At 39.8% G+C, this 19,480-nt stretch overlaps 1 protein-coding gene and 1 long non-coding RNA gene across 3 annotated transcripts in view; one reads left to right on the plus strand and one right to left on the minus strand.

The window, feature by feature from the left end:
- LOC117934915 overlaps nucleotides 1–10,271 on the minus strand; it is a 15,063-nt gene extending 4,792 nt beyond the window's left edge. The window contains exons 1-2 of the long non-coding RNA XR_004654617.1: nucleotides 10,173–10,271; nucleotides 9,120–9,121 (exon numbers count right to left, since the gene is read on the minus strand). This is a non-coding gene — a long non-coding RNA (uncharacterized LOC117934915). The remainder of the gene's footprint in view (nucleotides 1–9,119; nucleotides 9,122–10,172) is intronic.
- On the plus strand, nucleotides 1,119–18,936 carry si:ch73-40a2.1 (tyrosine-protein kinase receptor TYRO3). Of its 2 annotated transcripts, none has more exons than XM_034856714.1 (15): nucleotides 1,119–1,368; nucleotides 2,324–2,394; nucleotides 3,278–3,887; nucleotides 6,596–6,751; nucleotides 7,055–7,387; nucleotides 8,471–8,663; nucleotides 9,778–9,866; nucleotides 10,686–10,799; nucleotides 12,309–12,389; nucleotides 12,479–12,571; nucleotides 13,186–13,307; nucleotides 14,727–14,836; nucleotides 16,133–16,292; nucleotides 17,045–17,181; nucleotides 18,520–18,936. In XM_034856714.1, exons 1-15 carry the CDS (start codon nucleotides 1,263–1,265, stop codon nucleotides 18,857–18,859), a joined length of 2,715 nt encoding a protein of 904 aa, XP_034712605.1. In that variant the 5' UTR covers nucleotides 1,119–1,262; the 3' UTR covers nucleotides 18,860–18,936. The 2 variants fall into 2 exon arrangements, with proteins under 2 accessions (XP_034712605.1, XP_034712606.1); XM_034856715.1 differs by having other exon boundaries at nucleotides 2,324–2,385.
- Nucleotides 18,937–19,480: the final 544 nt, after the last annotated feature.

Here is a 19,480-nt window from a genome sequence, read left to right on the forward strand (position 1 = left end):
CTCTCTCTCTCTCTCTCTCTCTCTCTCTCTCTCTCTCTCTCTCTCTCTCTCTCTCTCTCTCAATTCAATTCAAAATTGCAAATAACAATATTGCCAAAGGATCAAGGATAATAATGTGAGAAGAAATACATTAACACAATTCATTGACTGAACAAAAATACACACAGTTAAGATAAAAAACAGAAATGTAAGAAAGAAAACAACGACAGAAGCAAACAATCAACAAAACGTGAAAAAACAGATGAGAAGGCAGAGTAAGATGGGGAGATGAACTACAGATGTGACGTGTTGTTGTGCTGGTTGTCTCTCAGACTGTCCCATGCGCTCACATATCTCGCTGCTTCTACAGCGCTCACACTATTTTCTCCAAGTAGATGTTGCATTTTTGTCTGGTCACAGTGTATCAAAATCTGGGAGTTACATTTCATTTTCTATCAGATAGTAAAGCCTAGTTCAGCCTCTCTCTCTCTCTCTTTCTCTCTGTCTCTCTCTCTCTCTCTCTCTCTCTCTCTCTCTCTCTCTCTCTGGGTGCTATCAGATAATAAAGCCTAGTTCAGCCTCTCTCTCTCTGTCTCTCTTTCTCTGTCTCTCTCTCTCTCTCTCTCTCTCTCTCTCTCTCTCTCTCTCTCTCTGGGTAGTATCAGATAATAAAGCCTAGTTCAGCCTCTCTCTCTTTGTCTCTGTCTCTCTCTGGGAAGTATTCTAAAGTGTGGCTGGCCCTCCGACCTCCAAAAAGTGACAATCCTGAATCAAAACATCTCTTTCCATACAGCTGTCTAGATTCCCTGAATCTGTAGAGAGACAAACATGACTACATGAACAGGTTTGGTTATTAAAGAGTTTGCCGAACAGTCTCATCCCCTGACCTGTGACCTGTGAATGTCCTGATGTGGTCTGAGCTTTTCCCGTTAGTCTCATCATACCCCAATGCGGTGTTTCTGCAAATTCCACTTCACTTCTACACCTACCATTAAAGTTTGTTTAGTGTATTACTTCTTATAGTATTGCTGTAATGTGTGTGTTCTGGGGAATGTGGTCCTATTGTTTTCTTTAAAGCAGCAGTAGCACATAAATACAGGAACTCAAAAGAAGGGGGGCGTATTTTCCAGAGGAGGAAGGCTCATTTCAGCAGATTAATTACGACAGTCCTCTGAGCCAAATCAGAAGTAGATGTACACAGACAACATGTTATCGGTCTGACCGCTGAGGGGAACTCTGACAGGCTGGATGTAAGAAGTGGCAGCAGTGGAGGAGCTGAAGACATGGCTGGGTGTAACTCTACACCGTGGCGTGGCTGGCCTACTTTGATCCTGTTGTGGGTCTGGATGTGGGAAGCCGGCTGTGACATACAATATCAAGCAGAGGAGGGTGAGTGCTCAGGTGTATTCAAATTGCTTTTTTAATTAATGTATCAAATTTTAACATGCTTATGTGATGGTATGACCATGTATTTAAACTCCAAAAGCATGTTCCAGTGGACTTTGAGAGGGTTGACAGGAGGTGTTCCAGGAAAAAAGTCCTTTTTGACACTGGAAGTGATAAAAAAGTACTGTGTAATCTAACCTAGAATACAGACAATTACTGTATTGACTTTCACACACTTACAGTCGTTTTCAAATATTATATTTTTTATTATATTAAAAGTAAGGGATTTATTGATAGTAAATTGGTTAAAAATCACTTTAAATGTGTAAAGAATATTACGTGTAAGATTTACAACGCTTGAGATAATCTACTTTTGATTTCACTTGTTTGACTTGAGACGTCAACACATCTTCTAAGTTTATTTATTGGACGAGCTTTATTTCATTGATTTAGTTATTTTGACGTGGGGTTTGATTCAGAAACCTTATTTTTAAATTATCATTACATTTTTGTTATTCATGATAAAATACAGTTTCCGTGTCACTTTTGAAAAGAGGTCACATTTTTTGTTTTTGCACATTTCTATATAAATAAAGGGATATTTTTCAGTCATTTGTCTGCAGCTCCTTCTATAAAAAAACCAAAACAAAACATGAGAACGTCAATCACATCTACCAAAAATGTGTTTATCAAGAAAGAGGAAGCAAAGGCGTAAACCAGCCTGATGAAGATAAGCTGAAAACACTTGGGAAATTGGGGACTTTTTGTCCCGCTGTCTTATACTGAACGACAGTCTACACTGTGACACAAAGTATGGTTCCAGTCCTAATATTTACATGTTTAATTACAATTGTTCATGCTGCTCTTGGATTAAGGTTTTGGAAACTGTCTGTTGTACAAAGTCCAGCATGATTCCACTGAGTAACAGAGTTGACTTTCTCTCTTTTTCTTTGCTTAGTGGAGATTTTCAATTCTGACAAACAGACCAAATTGGAATGGGATTCTGACCCCCCCAAACAAGTAAGTTGGGTTGCTGAGTGACACATTTTAATTTTTTTATAAGACTTCATGTACAGTGAAAACACAGTTTAATTCTTCACTGAATAATTACATAACAACAGGTTACCCTAATTGTCAATTGCTAACTGTACAAACGTGTGTTAATGTATATATTCTATATTTTGGCAATATGTAACTGTATAATGTGGTACATTAATCACATTTAATTCATTCCAGCACTTTAATGACATTTTTAAACAATTGAAATAATGGTATGGAAGTTGGAAAACAATGCTTTGGTTTTCAACACAGTAAATTCTTCCAGTATATAAAATATGACTGGCTGATATGCAGTTTGAGTATCATATTATGCATACCTCATTATGCCTGCTTGGCTCTTTCAGGGAACGATTGTTAAGATTTACAAAGAATATGTTTACAGCATTTAGTATCTAACTAGGACGTCGTGGGACCAGTACACATGGCAAAACCACATGTATCCAGGTCATTTACATAGCTCACGTGACTGGATTGTGTGAACAGTTAACTTCTTTTGACATTGTGCTGTGTATGGTGTTTTCTTTTGCTGGGTGCAAATGTTCCTCCCAAACAAGTTCCTTCCTAAGACCATTTCGCAGAGCCACCGTTGTTGGGTCTGGAGCTTAGCATCCCAGAGACTACTGTGATTGGCTTAAAGAAATGCAAACAACCCGGAGCACGTTTTTCTCCTATCCTAGAATGTATGTGCTGTCAGACCTTGCTCCACAGAGCTGTGGAGGTAGGTCCGGGCATGCAAGACTTGTCTTGTAAAGACTACAGAGGTTGCTTAAGTCTTATCAAGGTTTGTGTGTGTACCTGTACTTCTTCTGCCGATTTTCACTCATGTTCTTTTGCATCTTTCCTATCATCGCAGTGGAGTGAAATTTCGTTAACATTGGGCAACCCGAGGCCAGTACCTGTGCTCCAAGCTTGTAGAATAAGGACGACCAGAACTATTTTAAGCCAGTGGATGGAGAGGAAAGATGCCCACAATCTACTGATGGATATTTCATTTGCCCAAGAAGAAGAGCTATCTGGTCAGTCTAGCTCGCTACAAGTTCACCTATTTGACTCTGACACGCCAACCCTGAGATTTAGAAATGGTTGGAAAGTCCTGGACCTTCAGGACTCCGAGCCATTCCCTGTCACAGTCCAAATACCAAGCCACCTGAAGCGCAGCCTGGCTCTGAGTCTGGGCTCGGTCAGCCGTGGAGGCTTCCAGCTGGCCTTCTCCTACTCAGGAACATGTGTGCTGATAACATCCATCAGACTGTACTACAGGAGGTGCCCTGACACCGTCGCTAACCTGGCCCTGTTTAAGGGGACGGGGGCCATGTCGGGTCCCTTGACGGGTTCCTGTGTGAAGGGAGCTGTTGAGGTTTTTCCCCCTGTTGGAGAGTGTAATGTGGACGGAGTATGGGGTCCACTGCAGGGGCGATGCACCTGTGAACCCGGCCACCAAGTCATGAATGACACCTGTCAAGGTACAGAGGATTTTCCTTTCATATTTTTCATATGTAATTTATTAGGTTAGTTTAGTTTATTTTGCTAACACAGAGGCAACTCGACGTGCTTTAAATGTAAATGTGCTGCATTTATATAGTGCTTTTCTAGTCTTACCGACTACTCAAAGCGCTTTTACATCATACAGGAAACATTCACCAATCACACACATTCATACACTGTGGCCGAGGCTGCCGTACAATGTGCCACCTGCTCATCAGATATACACACTCACACACATTCACACCGCTCTACCACTGAGCCACAGCCGCTAATGCACATAACTTTGCAAAACAAACACTACACAAATTCTAAATTATATAAAGGACATTTGTAAATAATAGATAAATAGTATTCACAATATGTCTGAGAAATCTATCTTTTAAAAAGAGGGATAGGCTATGGTTTGATTTTGTATGTATGTCTTTTTTTTTTAACCAATTCCTAACATGTTAAAATTAGGTTGAACAACTCCAGTTAGTTCTATCTTCTAAAGAAGGATTGGGACTCAGTTAAGAGCAGAATTTAATGACAAAATGACAAGACTTTTTCAACATGCAAGGAATTAGTATCTGGTATCTACATAGTTTCTATCCTCGACCTTCCACTTCCAGGAATGCACCGTTGCCGCCGAAAATTCTGCTGTAAGTCCTTTTTTTTCCTTTACTTACTTAACGCTTCCTTTGGAATTCTAAATTCCAGTTAACTGCGCCTTAGATCTCTGCAGGGTAAATCCAGACAGCTAGCTAAACGATCTTTCCAATCTGAGTTTTCTGTTGCATAACTTAAACAACTTTCGAACGTACAACCGCCGGGACTCCATGCAGAGCTTAACACAGCCCAAGATGATTGTGATTGGTTTATAGAAATGATAAATAAACCAAAGCATGTTTTTCTTCCATGCCACGTTGCTATGGACGAACCAGACCCTCCTCCGCAGCCCTGTGGAGGAAGGTCTGGCAAAGTGAGACTAGTATTGACATGGACTGCCACAGATGTTACCATGACAGCATTTTATTTTTGTTCAAAGTCTCTGCAACAGCTGGTTGCTGAACAAGCAACAAGTCATCTGCTGACGCATCATTTCACAGGACAAGTATCTTTTACAGACTCCACAGATGACTTTCATATCCTCTTCATCATAATCATCTTCCTTCTTAGATTAACATATTTCCTGTGCACTGCTCAACAGATATCATTCTTCATTCTGTCATGGTTTCTTTACTTAAAGCAGCCTTAGTGGTGGTGTATAGCAGCTACATTGTTTACTCTCCCCTCTGACAGAAGAGCATTAACAACATGACCATTTTGATCCTCTTTGGGCCGTACGTGTAGTTCACATTTCTTTGGAACCGTTATAATGCTAAAAGAAACGGCAATAGTCGGATTAGATAATCTAACTGGACCAGACATGTGTAGTTTATTGCTTTTACTCGATCTATGATTGTATTGTTGCATGTCCCATGTAGTCTATTCACTTACAGTTGGGTAGACAAAAATGTCGAAGAAAATGCCAAAACATTGGAAAGAGCGTCAGAAATAAAAAAAAAATCTTAAAGCATCAAAAACTTTGAAAAAACTAAGAACAATAACTAAGAGGGCCAAAATGTCTTGTTAACCTATATTGATATGGTGGCCAGATCAATATTTGCGAGGGGCAATTCTTTTTTTGGGGGGCTCCTATTGAGCTCCCTAGCTATTAAATTCCAGCTGGGCGTACTGTATTTATCTGAGGATATTGTTGCGGATGTATGAGTGTTGGTGTGTATGGTGGCCAATGAGTAACAAGAAGAGTTGGTGCAGACATGTCATGGATATGTTTGAGGTCATTTAAAAGGAGTCATCATTGCATAGTTTATTTTTACACTGTCAAATGTGCTGGTCACTAAATATCTTAGTTACAGTTTTTAAAAAGACAAATGATGGAATCCCTTTATTAAAACAAATGAGCTGATGTCATTTTCACATTTGTGAAATAAGAACAATGATAAATAAACGTAATACAGTAAATATTAATAACTCTGCCCTAGTATTGTTGTTTCTTTAAATGCCAAAAAAACATATTTTTCGCTGTAGCTGGGGATTTGGTGCCTTGCTCAAGGTCATCTCAATTTTGGCAATTTTAAGTGCTGTTCTGTCATTTTCCTGGTGAATAACTCCAGTTCTCCAGACGTTAAGGTCTGGATCAAAGTGTTAGACAAAAATAATGGATTTTGCACTAGTGAAACAAATACTACAACCATATATAAATATACATGTATTAATACAGTATATACAGTACGTATATATATATATATATATATATATATATATATATATATATATATATATATATGAAATGTGTCCTCTGCATTTACACATTTAACCCATCCTAACTAATTAAGGAGCAACGGGAACCAACTCCAGTTGTAATACAAATACATGAAAGTTAATGGCAGGTTCCTATGCATATCTTCATTGTGAAAAGGAAACCTGCAGAATGGATGAAAACATAGAGAACATGCAAACTCCACACAGAAAAGCCCAAGAAAGGCACAAGGCTGGACAACAGGTTTCAAAACCATTACTCAGCCTACCTGCTGAACCACTGAGCCAACAATAAGAATATAAAAAAAATAAAGGTTTTACAAACACTACTATTATCAGTGATAGGAAAGAGACAATCACTACTGTGTTCCTTTTTAACCAGGATGTAGGATGGGCTACTACAAACCAGCCAATGAGAGTGGAGGATGCCGACCGTGCCCACCGAACAGCAGGACACATGTGGAGGGATCAGAGAGGTGCGATTGTCTACAGGGTTTCAGCCGCCTGCCAGCGGACCCCGATGACCTGGGCTGCACCAGTAAGAGACACTCAGTGGGTTTATTGGAATATGCAGGATTAGACAATAAAGGCCAAAACTGTCTTTTTAAATGATGATCAATCAGAGAAGCCGGGGCTTTTTTGTGAGTTGGGCGCTAATACGGAGCATTTTAGACAGGGTGAATACAGGTAATTTAATGTGTATTGTGAACATTAAATCATAAGTTGATTGTAGATTCAGAAGAGACACCATGGCAGACTGGCAGACGGACACCACTTATTTTCCCACTTGTTTGTGTCATCCATGTCTGCTATCATGACTATGATGTCTTGTCCTTCACAGAGCCGCCCTCTGCCCCTGTTAATCTAACAGCCCATCATCATAATGACTCTGTGCTGATAATGACGTGGGATCCTCCCCATGACCGAGGAGGCAGACAGGAAGTAAAGTATTACATCAAGTGTGAGAAAGAAGCAGAAGCTGGCAGTCGGTGGGAGGCATGTGGGGACGACGTGGTTTTCCTGCCAGCCTCAGGAGGGCTGACCAACACATCAGTCAGCATCACAGATCTGAATCCACAGCGCGACTACAGACTCTCAGTGCAAGCCTGGAATGATATATCCACCCTGCGTGGGGCGCCACTTTCTTCCACTGCCACTGTTACTATGCATAGATGTATGTAAGCCAGACTAGATATATAAACAAATTAGAAAGTCCAGGGAAAGTGAACAACAGGGAAGAGGCAGCCAGTGTGGTGGGCAATAAACATGTGAGCGTTCCATTCTAGCTAGTAGAAAGAGTTAGCTTGCTTATTGGACTATATTTTCAAAGAAAACTAAAGCGACTTAGCAATCCTAACCATTAAAATTGACCTGACCTAAAGAGGAAAAGTTGCCAATTTTTAACCCTTCTGAAGCAAGTTATCAGGTGGAAATTGACTGGCAGGTAAACACCGAACTCCATTTACTGCCACCATTTATCTGCATGTAAAGCGGGATAGAAAATCAACAAACTTTCCCTTAAATTACCAGCTAATGCTAGAGAAGGCTAGCTAGCTAGCTTAGTTGGAAAGATGCTGAACAAGACATTTTTAGGGGACCAAAGTGTTCCAATTAATTTATAGAAGTGAAAACATGCACAGACATTACCCAAAAGCTAGTTCTATCCATCTAGATCTATATTAATGTTTTAGCGTTGCTAAGCCTCTGTCCTGATAGGCAGGTAGCCATGCCCTTAAAGCACCCCTGCTTTATTGTCTATTTCAAAATAAATGGGACTTTCATTTACAAAATGAACATCATGCTGTATTGGAGAAGACTAGCAATTGAAGCCATAAACTGAAAATCATTATTGAGTTACCAAATCTCATAGACTTCTATAAACACAGACTTCTTTTTGCAAACAGGGAAGTCACCCTCTGCTGGAAATTAGATAATATGCACTTCCGCATTGGCTTCACTTTTAAAATGCAGAACTTTGTCCATTATATTTTCAGTCTATGGGTATGACAAGCAGTTAATTGTGACCAATGTAAGATAATGTTATCAAACTTTAAATAGGCATTGCATGGTGATTGATACTGAGTCAGTTTGCTGACTGTATGACTCTTCTCTACTTGTGCCACTGTTACAGTATGGTTAGCACTGTCTTGTAATTGCCACTTTTGACATACATATGCTTGTGTGTAAGTACATCTGCTTGCTTGCCACTGGGTGCTATAGCATCTGAGCCAAAGCTAACACTTCTGTGTTCTAACAGGGAAAGTTCCACCTGTGATGATCACTGTGACCACGGACTCAAACATCTCCGTGCCTGTAATAGTGCCAGCTCCTCGGCAGCAGAGTCGCTTCGCCATATGGCTGACAGTTGGTGTTTTATTTGGCATCTTACTGCTCATGGCTGTAGTTCCTATTGTTGTGTGTTTCCTGCGCAGCAACTACATTAAACTCAGGTAATGGAATCCTACATGAGATGCGTGCACACAAGTGGAGGAAATCAATGTGAAGAGTAGTTTTTGTTGTTCATTATCCCAAGTAGAAAATCTATTTTCAGCTCAGAGTACAAAATTAACTAACATCATCAGTGCCCAATGAGTAGATTAACGCATCAGGCACATATTACGTATCAAAAGGTACCTCTAAAAAGTAATTTTGCTGCACACCAGCAGGTTGCCTCATTTCCAAATACTGAAAATGTTGATTTGTTGAAGAATGAGTTTTCTAACACCTTTCTCTGCGTGCATCCTTCACTGTTTATAATTAGAAACCGGACCATACAGTAGTTGTTTTTTTTGCAGTAACTATCAGTGTACACAAGGAGGAGGCTGCCTGTTAACTGTGGACTGGACGCAAATTTGCGTCTCCTACAATAGTGAAAGAATGTCCCGCCCTACTCTGTCTTACTCAACTTCTGATTGGTTTACCCTAGTATTCGTACAATAACCCTAACCAATCTCACTCCTCATGCCCAAACCTAACCAATCCAACCAACGAAAGCAACAAGTATTAGCCAATTAGAGGCAGGACATTCCTTCACCATTCTAGGAATTGCAATCTTTTGGACTGGACACACAGCATGGTGGGAAAACTATGAAGAAAGGTTTTTTTGGAATGGAGAAAAAGACAACAACGAGAAGGTTTTGCGTAAAATTTCTAAATTCTGACTTTGGTGCACTTTATAGTATAAAAAATATAAACTGTAGATGCTACCTAATTTAAGCAAGTTTTAATAGTTTTATTGTTCGACGATGTAGAGTTTATTCCAGTATTCATCAAGATAATTGTATATCAATGAACATGATTTTAATACCAAATTTAATGTCAGCTGCCAGCTGCTGTGGGGACATCAGATAGGAAATTAATTTAGTTATGGTGCCAAGAACTGTTTACCCTCAGGACAACATATTGTTTGTCTATTATCCAATGACTGCAAACTTGACAAAAATAGTTTCATATATTCCCATATGTGTGGGAACTCTCGAAAACAGTTAAAACACAAGGTGATGATGACTTAACTTTTAAAACAAATTTACTGATGAATGAATGAAAGTTGCAATTTTCCCACAGGTCTGACCCAGAAGGAGAGTTTTTGCCGATGGCTGAATTTTCCTACCGACGTCCACAGGAGGTGGAGGCGGCAACTGAGCCCGCCAGTAGTAAGCATGATATTCAATTTTTTTGTTTGATACTTGAAAGGTATTTCACAAAGGCTTTGATACAAATCTAATCCCATACAACAATTACAGTAAAAAGCATAAGAATATGTATATAATGTGCTGTCATTTGGTACTTTCAGTCAACTGTTTCTGGTTCATTAAATTATTTATATTGTAAAATGTCTTCAAAATACACATGTAGAAAATACAGATGTAGACTTAATTTCCTTCATGTGGGTATTTAAAGGTGCCCTGCCGCACAAAACCGTTTTTATTTGCATTTTTAAAAATATATCAGGTCCTTACATGTTTGTGTTATATCGTGAATGTGAAAATGAACTGCCCCCTCCTCTGTTAGCTCTAGCAACTGAAAAGAAATAAGAGGAGAAATCAGTCCAATCACAAAAGCTGCGTGTGACAGGGCACCTTTAAGGAAGACCAGACTCTGTTGAAAACTTGCCGGTGTCTGTTTTAAGGGAGTTTTAGGTTTTCAGTTGGATTGTTGAGTTGAGCTATGCTTGTTGGTGGCACTTGATCCCATACACGCTCATAGCAAAATGACAAGGCGACTTACAGTTTTATGATAATAAAGAGGCATGGTTTACTTCATAGACTGTGTATTTATGTTATTACAATAAATCGGTCACATAACAGTGATGTAACTGTAAGGTGTATCTGGGATTTATTCAAAATTTAAAAAATTGACTGAAAGCACTAATTACTGTAGTTTGTTTATTGCAATTATTTCTGACAGAATTATTTGTACAGCAATATTTGTGATTGTTAAAGCTCTATCCTTTGATTTCCTATTTGTTTCAGTGGGTGAGGGTGTGGTCCAGTTGTTGGAAGGGCTCAGCGACAGGCTGCTGGACAGTCTTAAGGAGGTCCTGGTAGAGAGAAACAAGCTCACCCTGGGCAAGGAGCTTGGGAAAGGTCAGTTCACGATTCCTCAATACAAATAATCCTGTTCAAGCCTCGCTGGACCATCTCAATGGGGGGAATAACACTGGAGATGTCTTGATCCCTTCTATAGTACACCTGATTGGTTAAAGCAGCTCAGTTGATTTATGCAGGAGAGCAGAGTTCATGTCTCTTCACAGTCCAGTAATGAATGTTTCCTTTTAAAAAACTAAACAAAAAGTAACCATTATCTTTCCCAAAATGGAAGTGTAACTATTGCCTAATTTCTAAACCATACCTCAACCATAGTTTATCTATCATAATTATGATTGTTGCCTAACAAACAAAAAATCATTCTAAAAATGTTGGCATTGAACATATTGTGGTGTTTGTATTGGACTAGTTACATTTTCACCAGATAATGGCACCAGATGAAAATTAAAAAGGGAATCATTTAAGTTATTACAATAGGGTGCTGTGGTGTAGTGGATGTTTCACGTGCCTTTGGTGTGGGAGACTCTGGTTATAATCCCATAGTGGAATATTGAGTAGGACACTAAACCCCCCAATTGATATATATATATATTGTAAGTCAATTTAGCGTCAGCCAAATGACATGTAATATAATTCATCTCTACCAAATCGAATCCATCCAATAGTGGTTAAGACATTGCTGATGTTGGCATTTTAAACTGGTTGATTTACTATGGTGAACCTTTTTCGCAGATTGCTGCAGGGTAAAGCCAAACAGCCAGCTAGACTATCTGTCCAATCTGAGTTTTCTGTTGCATGACTAAAACAACCTTTGAATGTACACATGTTCCACCAAAACATATTCAGCGCCTAGCACCGCCCAAGACTATTGGGATTGGTTTAATTACCATCCCGGAATTGCTGTGTAGACTCACTCAGCAGATCGCCTTCCAGCTCTGTGGAGGTAGGTCAGGTCTGGCAATGCGAGACTAGAAGATTGCCAAAGTCATAAGCATATATTGCCTGGGAACCTTAACTGTCTGTACCAAATTTTGTCCCAATCCATAAAATCCAAGTAGACATGTAAATATTTCCCTGAATAAGTAAAAACTTTAGAAAATAGTCAACAAAGTCTTTTGTATTCATCCACTGGGGACCATGAATTACCACAAATTGTCATGGCAACCCATCCAAATGTTGCTTGGAAGACCAACTAACATTGCGGTCTCTGGAACTATGCTGCTAGCATGAGATCTAGTGACGACTTTTGGAAGTTAATCACCTCTCGTTTTGATGATATGGCGGTGTAACCCATGAGTCTGCAGGTTTACCACAAGAGTTCATTCTTTTTACTATACTACACCATAGTTCAGCTTCAACAAGGTTAGCGATTTCTAATATCAGCAAACCTCTTGTGCATTGGAAATCACTGTAATGGACATCAATCAAATTATCTAAAGCCTACAACCAAAGCTTAGTTCAACAATCAGATGTCCACTATTTAAAGATGTTTAACCTGGGAGAAGAAGTGAGAGTGATAACATATAGTCTTGGTTTTCTGTTCTACAGGAGAGTTTGGCTCAGTCTATGAAGGGGTCTTTACACCAGATGAAGGGTTGGACATCAAGGTGGCTGTGAAGACCATGAGAGGTGTGTTCTGATATCAAACCCTTTATCAGAACTCTACTTTACTTTGCTGCTTCTAATTTTTGTAATATTTCTCTGTCCCACTCCTCTAGTTGGAATCCACAGCCAAGAAGACTTACATGAGTTTTTGAGAGAGGCAGAGATCATGAAGAACTTTGATCATGAAAATGTGGTCAGACTACTAGGTAAGCTATACTTATTCTGAACTCTCAGGTGTTTTCTATTGGACTATAATAGCATGTATCTTTGAGGCAGGGTTGGTAATGTTAAAAAATCAGCAAAGTTTGAAAGTAGCGTCTCCTCTGGGCTCCGTCTAACCCCTCCCCCTACACTCGGGGCTCTGCCCACACACAGATGACAAAGATTTTGAAAAAAACTGCTGTGCCTCTGAAGACCCTCAAGGGGCCCCGGATCCCCTGTTGAAGATCTCTGCTTAGAGGCAATGTAGTCTATATCCACAAAGTTCAACTTCTGGGATTGCTCCGGTGCTGAGGGAAACTTTTCGGCCGGATATCCATCACCTTCCCCTTTTCATTGTGTCAATTTAGGAAGACTATGGTTAACTGCTCCTCAGATCTCTTCAGGGTAAATACAGGCAGATAACTGGACTATCTGTCCAATCTGAGTTTTCTGTTGCACGACTGTTCCACCAAAACAATTTCCCTTCAGAAGTTTAGCCTTCTGTCCTCTACTGCAGCAGCAGCCTTGTGACAAGTGTGTGTGTGTGTGTGTGTGTGTGTGTGTGTGTGTGTGTGTGTGTGTGTGTGTGTGTGTGTGTGTGTGTGTGGTTGTCCTGCAGCGGTTACTTTACAGAGAGAGCAGGACTGTCCTCTGCCTGTTCCTCTGGTCATCCTGCCTTACATCAAACACGGAGACCTGCGCCGCTTCCTCATTGCTACACGATATGGCGATATTCCTATGGTGAGATGCAGTCTGCACATAGATGCACATGAATGAGGCAAATTGCAACGTCGGCACATGCTGACATAGACAGATGCACACAAGGACACTTTGACATTTGACTTCTAGAACAGATAGAAGATTGGTTAGAGAGTAGTTTGTTTCTTCATGGTGAACAGCAATTAAATAGCAATTACATCACAGCTTTGCCACATTTTAGTTTCCCAGAAAGTAAAACTTTTCATTTTGGTCCCTTTATAGTCTCCATAGCCCTCCAGACAAAAGTTCAAAATTTGACATATGGATGTCAGAAACAGAACCAGAATTAGACCGCAAAAAAAATACCTTGAATTGTGCTGTGGCAAACATTGAGCCAGGGTCAGCTGACTGCTGTTCTGTGCTGTAACCGTCTGTGTTGGAACACAAAATAAATGGTTTTTTTTATCTCAGCTATCGTCTGTCTGTAGAAGGCCATAGTACGTTTTTGCATATGTAGTGGGTGATGCAATTAATATTGCAGCCTGTAGAGGTCCCTAGAGGGGCGTCAGACTTGGACTGTGTCTCTCAGGCTCTATCTGGTTGTCACCATTACCCTTCAGTAGGTTAAAAAAAAAACGTTTATTTGTCAATGACAACTTCAAAAAAATCATATTTGTTGATGGATTTTTTTTCATACAGACAAAAAAGATGATAACTAAATAAAATAAAAAGAAGCCTTTTATTTGATTGAATGATTAAGTGTTCTGCAATTAAAAATCTCTTCTGCGGAAGTTAATTTAGCACCTTGACCTGTTGGAATAATAAACAGTATCATACATTGGTAACACATTTATGGGTTAAATTTATCTGCAATTCCATTGAAAATTGGACTGTTAGTAATAAAATACCTGGAACAAACAGCAGTATCATGCAGGTCAGCATGATATAAATAATGGAAAGCAAATGTTAATGTAACTTTACTTTCAGCTGGATGTTTTTGCGTGTATTTTTTTAAATCTATGAGTAGGAAGATTAACGTACATTCTATCTATGTTATCCAAAGTTTTAGTTGGTTGTCCTGAGCTTAACCCAGGCAGTACATTTGTATTTTAGTGAACAACCTGGCGATAGATGAGAGCAACCACACCTGTAACCATAGTAACATCTATCAAAGAACGCGACCGCTCTAGCTTTATAGTGCCTAGGAAAAAGAAATCCATAATGCATGTAGAGAATGAAACTGATAACTGATAACACATTGTTACACACTGATAACACAACTGTCCTTATTTTGTTGAACAATGATAAAATAACAAAAATGTGACTTTTGGCAAAAAAACTACACATTGTCTTTACACCCCCCAACACCTCCACCACACAACATGCTTAGATCTGCACATGTGTATGGTCAAAAATGTAAATACATCCCATAATACACCTCTTCTCTGCCCCTTCTTGCAGGTCGTGCCCCATCAGAGTCTCCTGCGCTTCATGATTGACATTGCAGCGGGGATGGACTATCTGAGCTCGCAGGGCTTCCTGCACAGAGACCTGGCTGCACGCAACTGCATGTGAGTCCATCAGATGGAGACATTGAGAGGGGGGCTTCAAAATGAACGACTCCTTGTCCGTATATGACTGTGTCTCTGTCCTCAGCCATTGGTATTCAGCCATGGCTTGTATCCGGGAAGGAAGCTGCTTAAAATGTTAATAAAGCAGACTGAGGACCTTAGTAGAGATGGTGTGTTTAGGGACAAAAAATAGAAAAACATCAGAACTCTCATTTTGTTTTGATCTGACTCCAGAGATAATAGAGAGACGAAGTCCCTCCCCTTCCGGTGAACCACAATGGGACGTTATTTTGGGAACAATATGCACGGTAGTGAACGCGATTAATCAGGCGATCAATCAGGCGATCAATCAGGCAATTAATCAGGGTGTGATTTGCTGGGGGCATACGTGGGATTTCCCTCTTAGACTTAGACTTCTCTTTATTGATCCTTTTGGGATGACTCCCGGTCCTGGTCTACATATCCCAACCGCTACTGAATCCTTTTTTTATTCTTCGTCTCTCACGATATACGTCATCTTGTCGTAAAAGTTGTAAGATACGTGGGCTATAGATAGAAAGAATACTAACCCCAAAGTCCCATACTTGACGTCCCCCTGAAGCTACAATGCTGGTTACTCGCACCAGCAACGGGTGTTACTCGTTCTTTTGTATTCTGGCTGATAATAAGACGCTGGATAAAACACATCAAGTAAGATAACATGTGTTACATGTCAACCACAGCGCTGCAAAAGAGGGTCTGGCGAGTCCTCACAACATTCTGGGATGGGAGACAAAAAATGTGCTGTGGTTTATTGGCATTTCTTTAAGCCAATCACAATCGTCATGGGCGGTTCTGCTGCAGTATAGCCTTGGGAAGGAACTTGTTTTGGTGGAACATGTGTACGTTTTAGTTGTGCAACAGAAAACTCAGATTGGACAGATATTCTAGCTAGCTGTCTGGATTTACCCTGCAGAGATCTGAGGAGCAGTTAACCATAGTCCTCAGAAATCACCCAGAGTTTAAAATTCAACCACAAAGAAAAAGGAAGGTAACGGACATCCGGCAGAATGTACAATAATCCAGGAAATAGACTACATGGAACAAAGCTAAACTAGCTAGCTAGCAAGCAAGCCAAACAGCAAACAAGGTTTTGTATATATTGTGAGACAATAGATGTAGTTCACCGAGCGGTTTCACACAAAACTAAGTGGTACTAGGACAAACCTCATCATTTGTGTAATTTATGGCTCAGAGGAGGGACTTTGCCTCTCTGTTGCCTGTGCTGACTATGCAAATGCATTTTTTCATCCACAGGCTGGGTGATGACCTTAGGGTGTGTGTGGCTGACTTTGGCCTGTCCAAGAAAATCTACAGCAACAATTATTATCGTCAGAGAGTAGCTATCCGTGTGCCTATCAAGTGGATGGCCATGGAGAGCCTGTCTGAGTCCGTCTACACCTCCAAAACTGATGTGGTGAGTTCAGTCTCCGTGGAACAACATCTTTTTTTTGAAAGTCACATGAAAATCGTCTTTGAAAGCAGTGATTTCTGCATTGTGATATTTACTGAACTGAATTTGTATGTTGAGTGCGTAAAAAAAAAAACATGCTGCCATAATCTAGAACAATTTTGGTCTTTGTTGATACTAGTAGTTTCTCTGTTTGGGCTTTGTGCGTCTGTCTGTGCAACTGTGAATGTGTTTTAATGTGTGACTTTTACCTGTGTCTACTGTACATGCTACTTGTGTTGTGTTTTTCTCATGCCATTAACCTGCCAGTTGTCATGATCTGGAATAGTGGTTGTGTCATTTTACCTGTGTTTGCTCATGTGTTCTTGTTTTATGCTTATTTATGTGTTGTATTTTTGTAATTTATTCCGTTTTTTTATAGAGCCCCTATGGTGCTTTTTTAGATTTAGATTTTTAGATTTGGTGCCTTGATTTGGAAAAATTGGAAATGGGCTTGAATGGCCAGACGGACTTGCAGAGCAAATCTCAAAATTTGTTGTAAGTTTGTCGTGGTTGTCAGGCAAATGAAAATGTTGAAAAAAGCGAGAAAACCTTTAAAAAACAAACATAAAAACATGAATAAAAAGAACTTTAAAAAAGCAACAAAACATTGAGAAGGGACAACAGAAGTGTTGTTTTCATGGTCGCCTGGTAGACAACACAAGGGTTAAATAACAATAAAAAAAATACTTACTGATTTCCTGTCCCTTTCCTGTCAGTGGTCCTTCGGGGTGACCATGTGGGAGATTGTGTCCCGGGGGAGGACTCCCTATCCCGGAGTTCCCAACCACGAGCTGCTGGAGCTGCTGCTGACCGGACACAGGCTCAAACCACCCGAGGACTGTGACCATAAATTGTGAGTTCCTGTGTTGAGTGTTACAGACAGCGGAGGATCGATATGAAACATAATTGATTTGATGCCATTTAAATTCATGTATGAGACTTTTTTATAGTATAATCAGTGACTGCAAGATACTCCAATATTTATACCTGTTTTACTTCTACCTCTAAATTGTAAGCAACTTTGTATCCAATGTATTATTTGTTTGTTATGTATTTATTGATTTGTTAAATAAGCTAAATAAATTTGATTAGCATTTTTACTTTAATTACTTTAAACACCTGTTAGTGCTTTTATTTTGAAGGATCTACACATCCTGAGTCACCAGGTGAAGTTTAAACATATGTAGGTGAGCAGGTACAGTACCAGGTAGGCAACGGCAGAGGTGGAAAAAGTACTTAAATATTGTACCTATGTAAAAGTACCAGTACTTTGATGAAATATTAATCAAGTACAAGTGAAATTATCTATCTGAAAAATCACTCAAGTAAAAGTACTAAGTAGTTCATTTAAAATGTTAAAATGTACTTAGTTACTTTAAAAACCAACTGTAAAATGGGGCGATCGCTCCCACGCAGTGAAAATAGATCAGGGAGGCATAAATCCAAAACTATTTTATTTTAAATTAAAGAAAAATCTATACAAATGTATAAACATCTACACAAATGTATACAAATGTAATGACAACATAACACATGTCACACTATGTGAAATCATTTAGCCAGTGTCCTACATACAGGATGTTGTCCTAAGGCAATGCCACAAAACGTGTTGTTTGCTAATTGGCAACTTGCTATTACCCATGAAAACTACGTTTGAAAGTACCAATGCAAAAATACTTATCAAAACATGCTTCCGCAGATAAATGTGGATTTATTGAATGCTGCCAGTTCAGTCACCTTTGGCAGGCACATCTGGCATTGCATCAGAATACTGTTGGCCCTCTTGAATTCAAATGTGGCCAAGGATTTTCGTTGTGTTGGTCAGCAGAATTCAATGTTTTAGTATTTCTACTCTGAACCATTGTTGCTCGCCTGATCCACCTGCATCTCGTTGTCAATCGTGCAACGAAGAAAGTAAGACATATTGTTCTTATACATAGTTTGTAGTCGTATTCTTTATGGCATGATTTGTCATTATGGTCAACCTAATTGTTTTGTGTATTTTCTATCACCTTCGTCCCTATGAATTTATTTAAAAATGTAGGAAATGGGAGAAAAAAATGTTCTGACAGAGGGCCCCCCCCCCTCCCACACACACACACACACACATACACTTCTCAAACCAAAGATACACCCTTGATCTAGCTCACCCTGCCACCTCCCTGTTCTGTCTCTATCTCATCCTAAACAGGTATGAGGTCATGCAGAGCTGCTGGGATAAGGAGCCTACCTGTAGGCCTGGCTTCGGGGAGCTGTGTGAGACACTGAAAGGTCTTCTGTTGGAGATGCCAGTGCTGGAGGCCAGCCAGGAGGCCAGCTACATCAACCATGGGCTGGAGGTTGCCGCTGCTGCTGCTGGTGCCTCTCAGGATCCACAGACAGACTCTAAGGGGAGATTGGAAAATGTCTACCTGCCTACTCCTGTGGGTGCTACTGCTGCAGCAGCAGCCAGGGATGAGGACGTGGAAGTAGAGGATGGCTACCTTAAGTATATTACTGGCTCAGCAGTTAAGGGGGATGCTAATTACTAACAAAAAGTGGTTTTATAAGTTTCAAAATGCAATTCTGTATTAAAGTGGTGTGTGAGGGAGAGGCAGAGGTGTGTGTGTGTGTGTGTGTGTGTGTGTGTGTGTGTGTGTGTGTGTGTGTGTGTGTGTGGAAGAGGACAGCCAGGGGTGGCACAGGTTCCCCTAATCTCATTGACCACCATGACTGCCCCTGAAATTACATATTGTGCATTTTATTTTGTATTGTATATCTGTTAAAAGACAATATATGTACAAAAGGTACACAAGTTTATAAATGTCTATTATTTTAGTATATAAAATAAGTGAAAAAGGTTCAACAAAATCTTCCACAAAGTACACTGATTTTATGAAGATTTTATAATGTGATCTAGCCCATCACAACACATTTGACATGATTATAGAAATAAGAGTGTAACTCTACTTGTGATTGGAAATAGTTCAGTGAATATTTTAGCTTATTGATATTGAGTTGACCTGTGATAGTTATGGCAATCGCAATTGTGTTTATACCACCCAGCCTTAGCAGCTACTTGAAAAAAGTTAAGAAACTTTGAAAACTATGATATCCTTTTGTCCTCAGAGTGCAGGCTACTGTGTAGTTTGTAGTCGTGTTTATCATAAACT

This window comes from Etheostoma cragini, chromosome 19 (genome assembly GCF_013103735.1).
Source record: "Etheostoma cragini isolate CJK2018 chromosome 19, CSU_Ecrag_1.0, whole genome shotgun sequence".
NCBI classification, from domain to species: domain Eukaryota; kingdom Metazoa; phylum Chordata; class Actinopteri; order Perciformes; family Percidae; genus Etheostoma; species Etheostoma cragini.

Coding starts and splice junctions, on each gene's coding strand:
- si:ch73-40a2.1 (XM_034856714.1), top strand. CDS start 1,263: ATGGCTGGGTGTAACTCTACACCGTGGCGTGGCTGGCCTACTTTGATC. Junction 6,752..7,054: donor CGATGACCTGGGCTGCACCA/GTAAGAGACACT, acceptor TGTCCTTCACAG/AGCCGCCCTCTGCCCCTGTT. Junction 13,308..14,726: donor GATATGGCGATATTCCTATG/GTGAGATGCAGT, acceptor CCCTTCTTGCAG/GTCGTGCCCCATCAGAGTCT.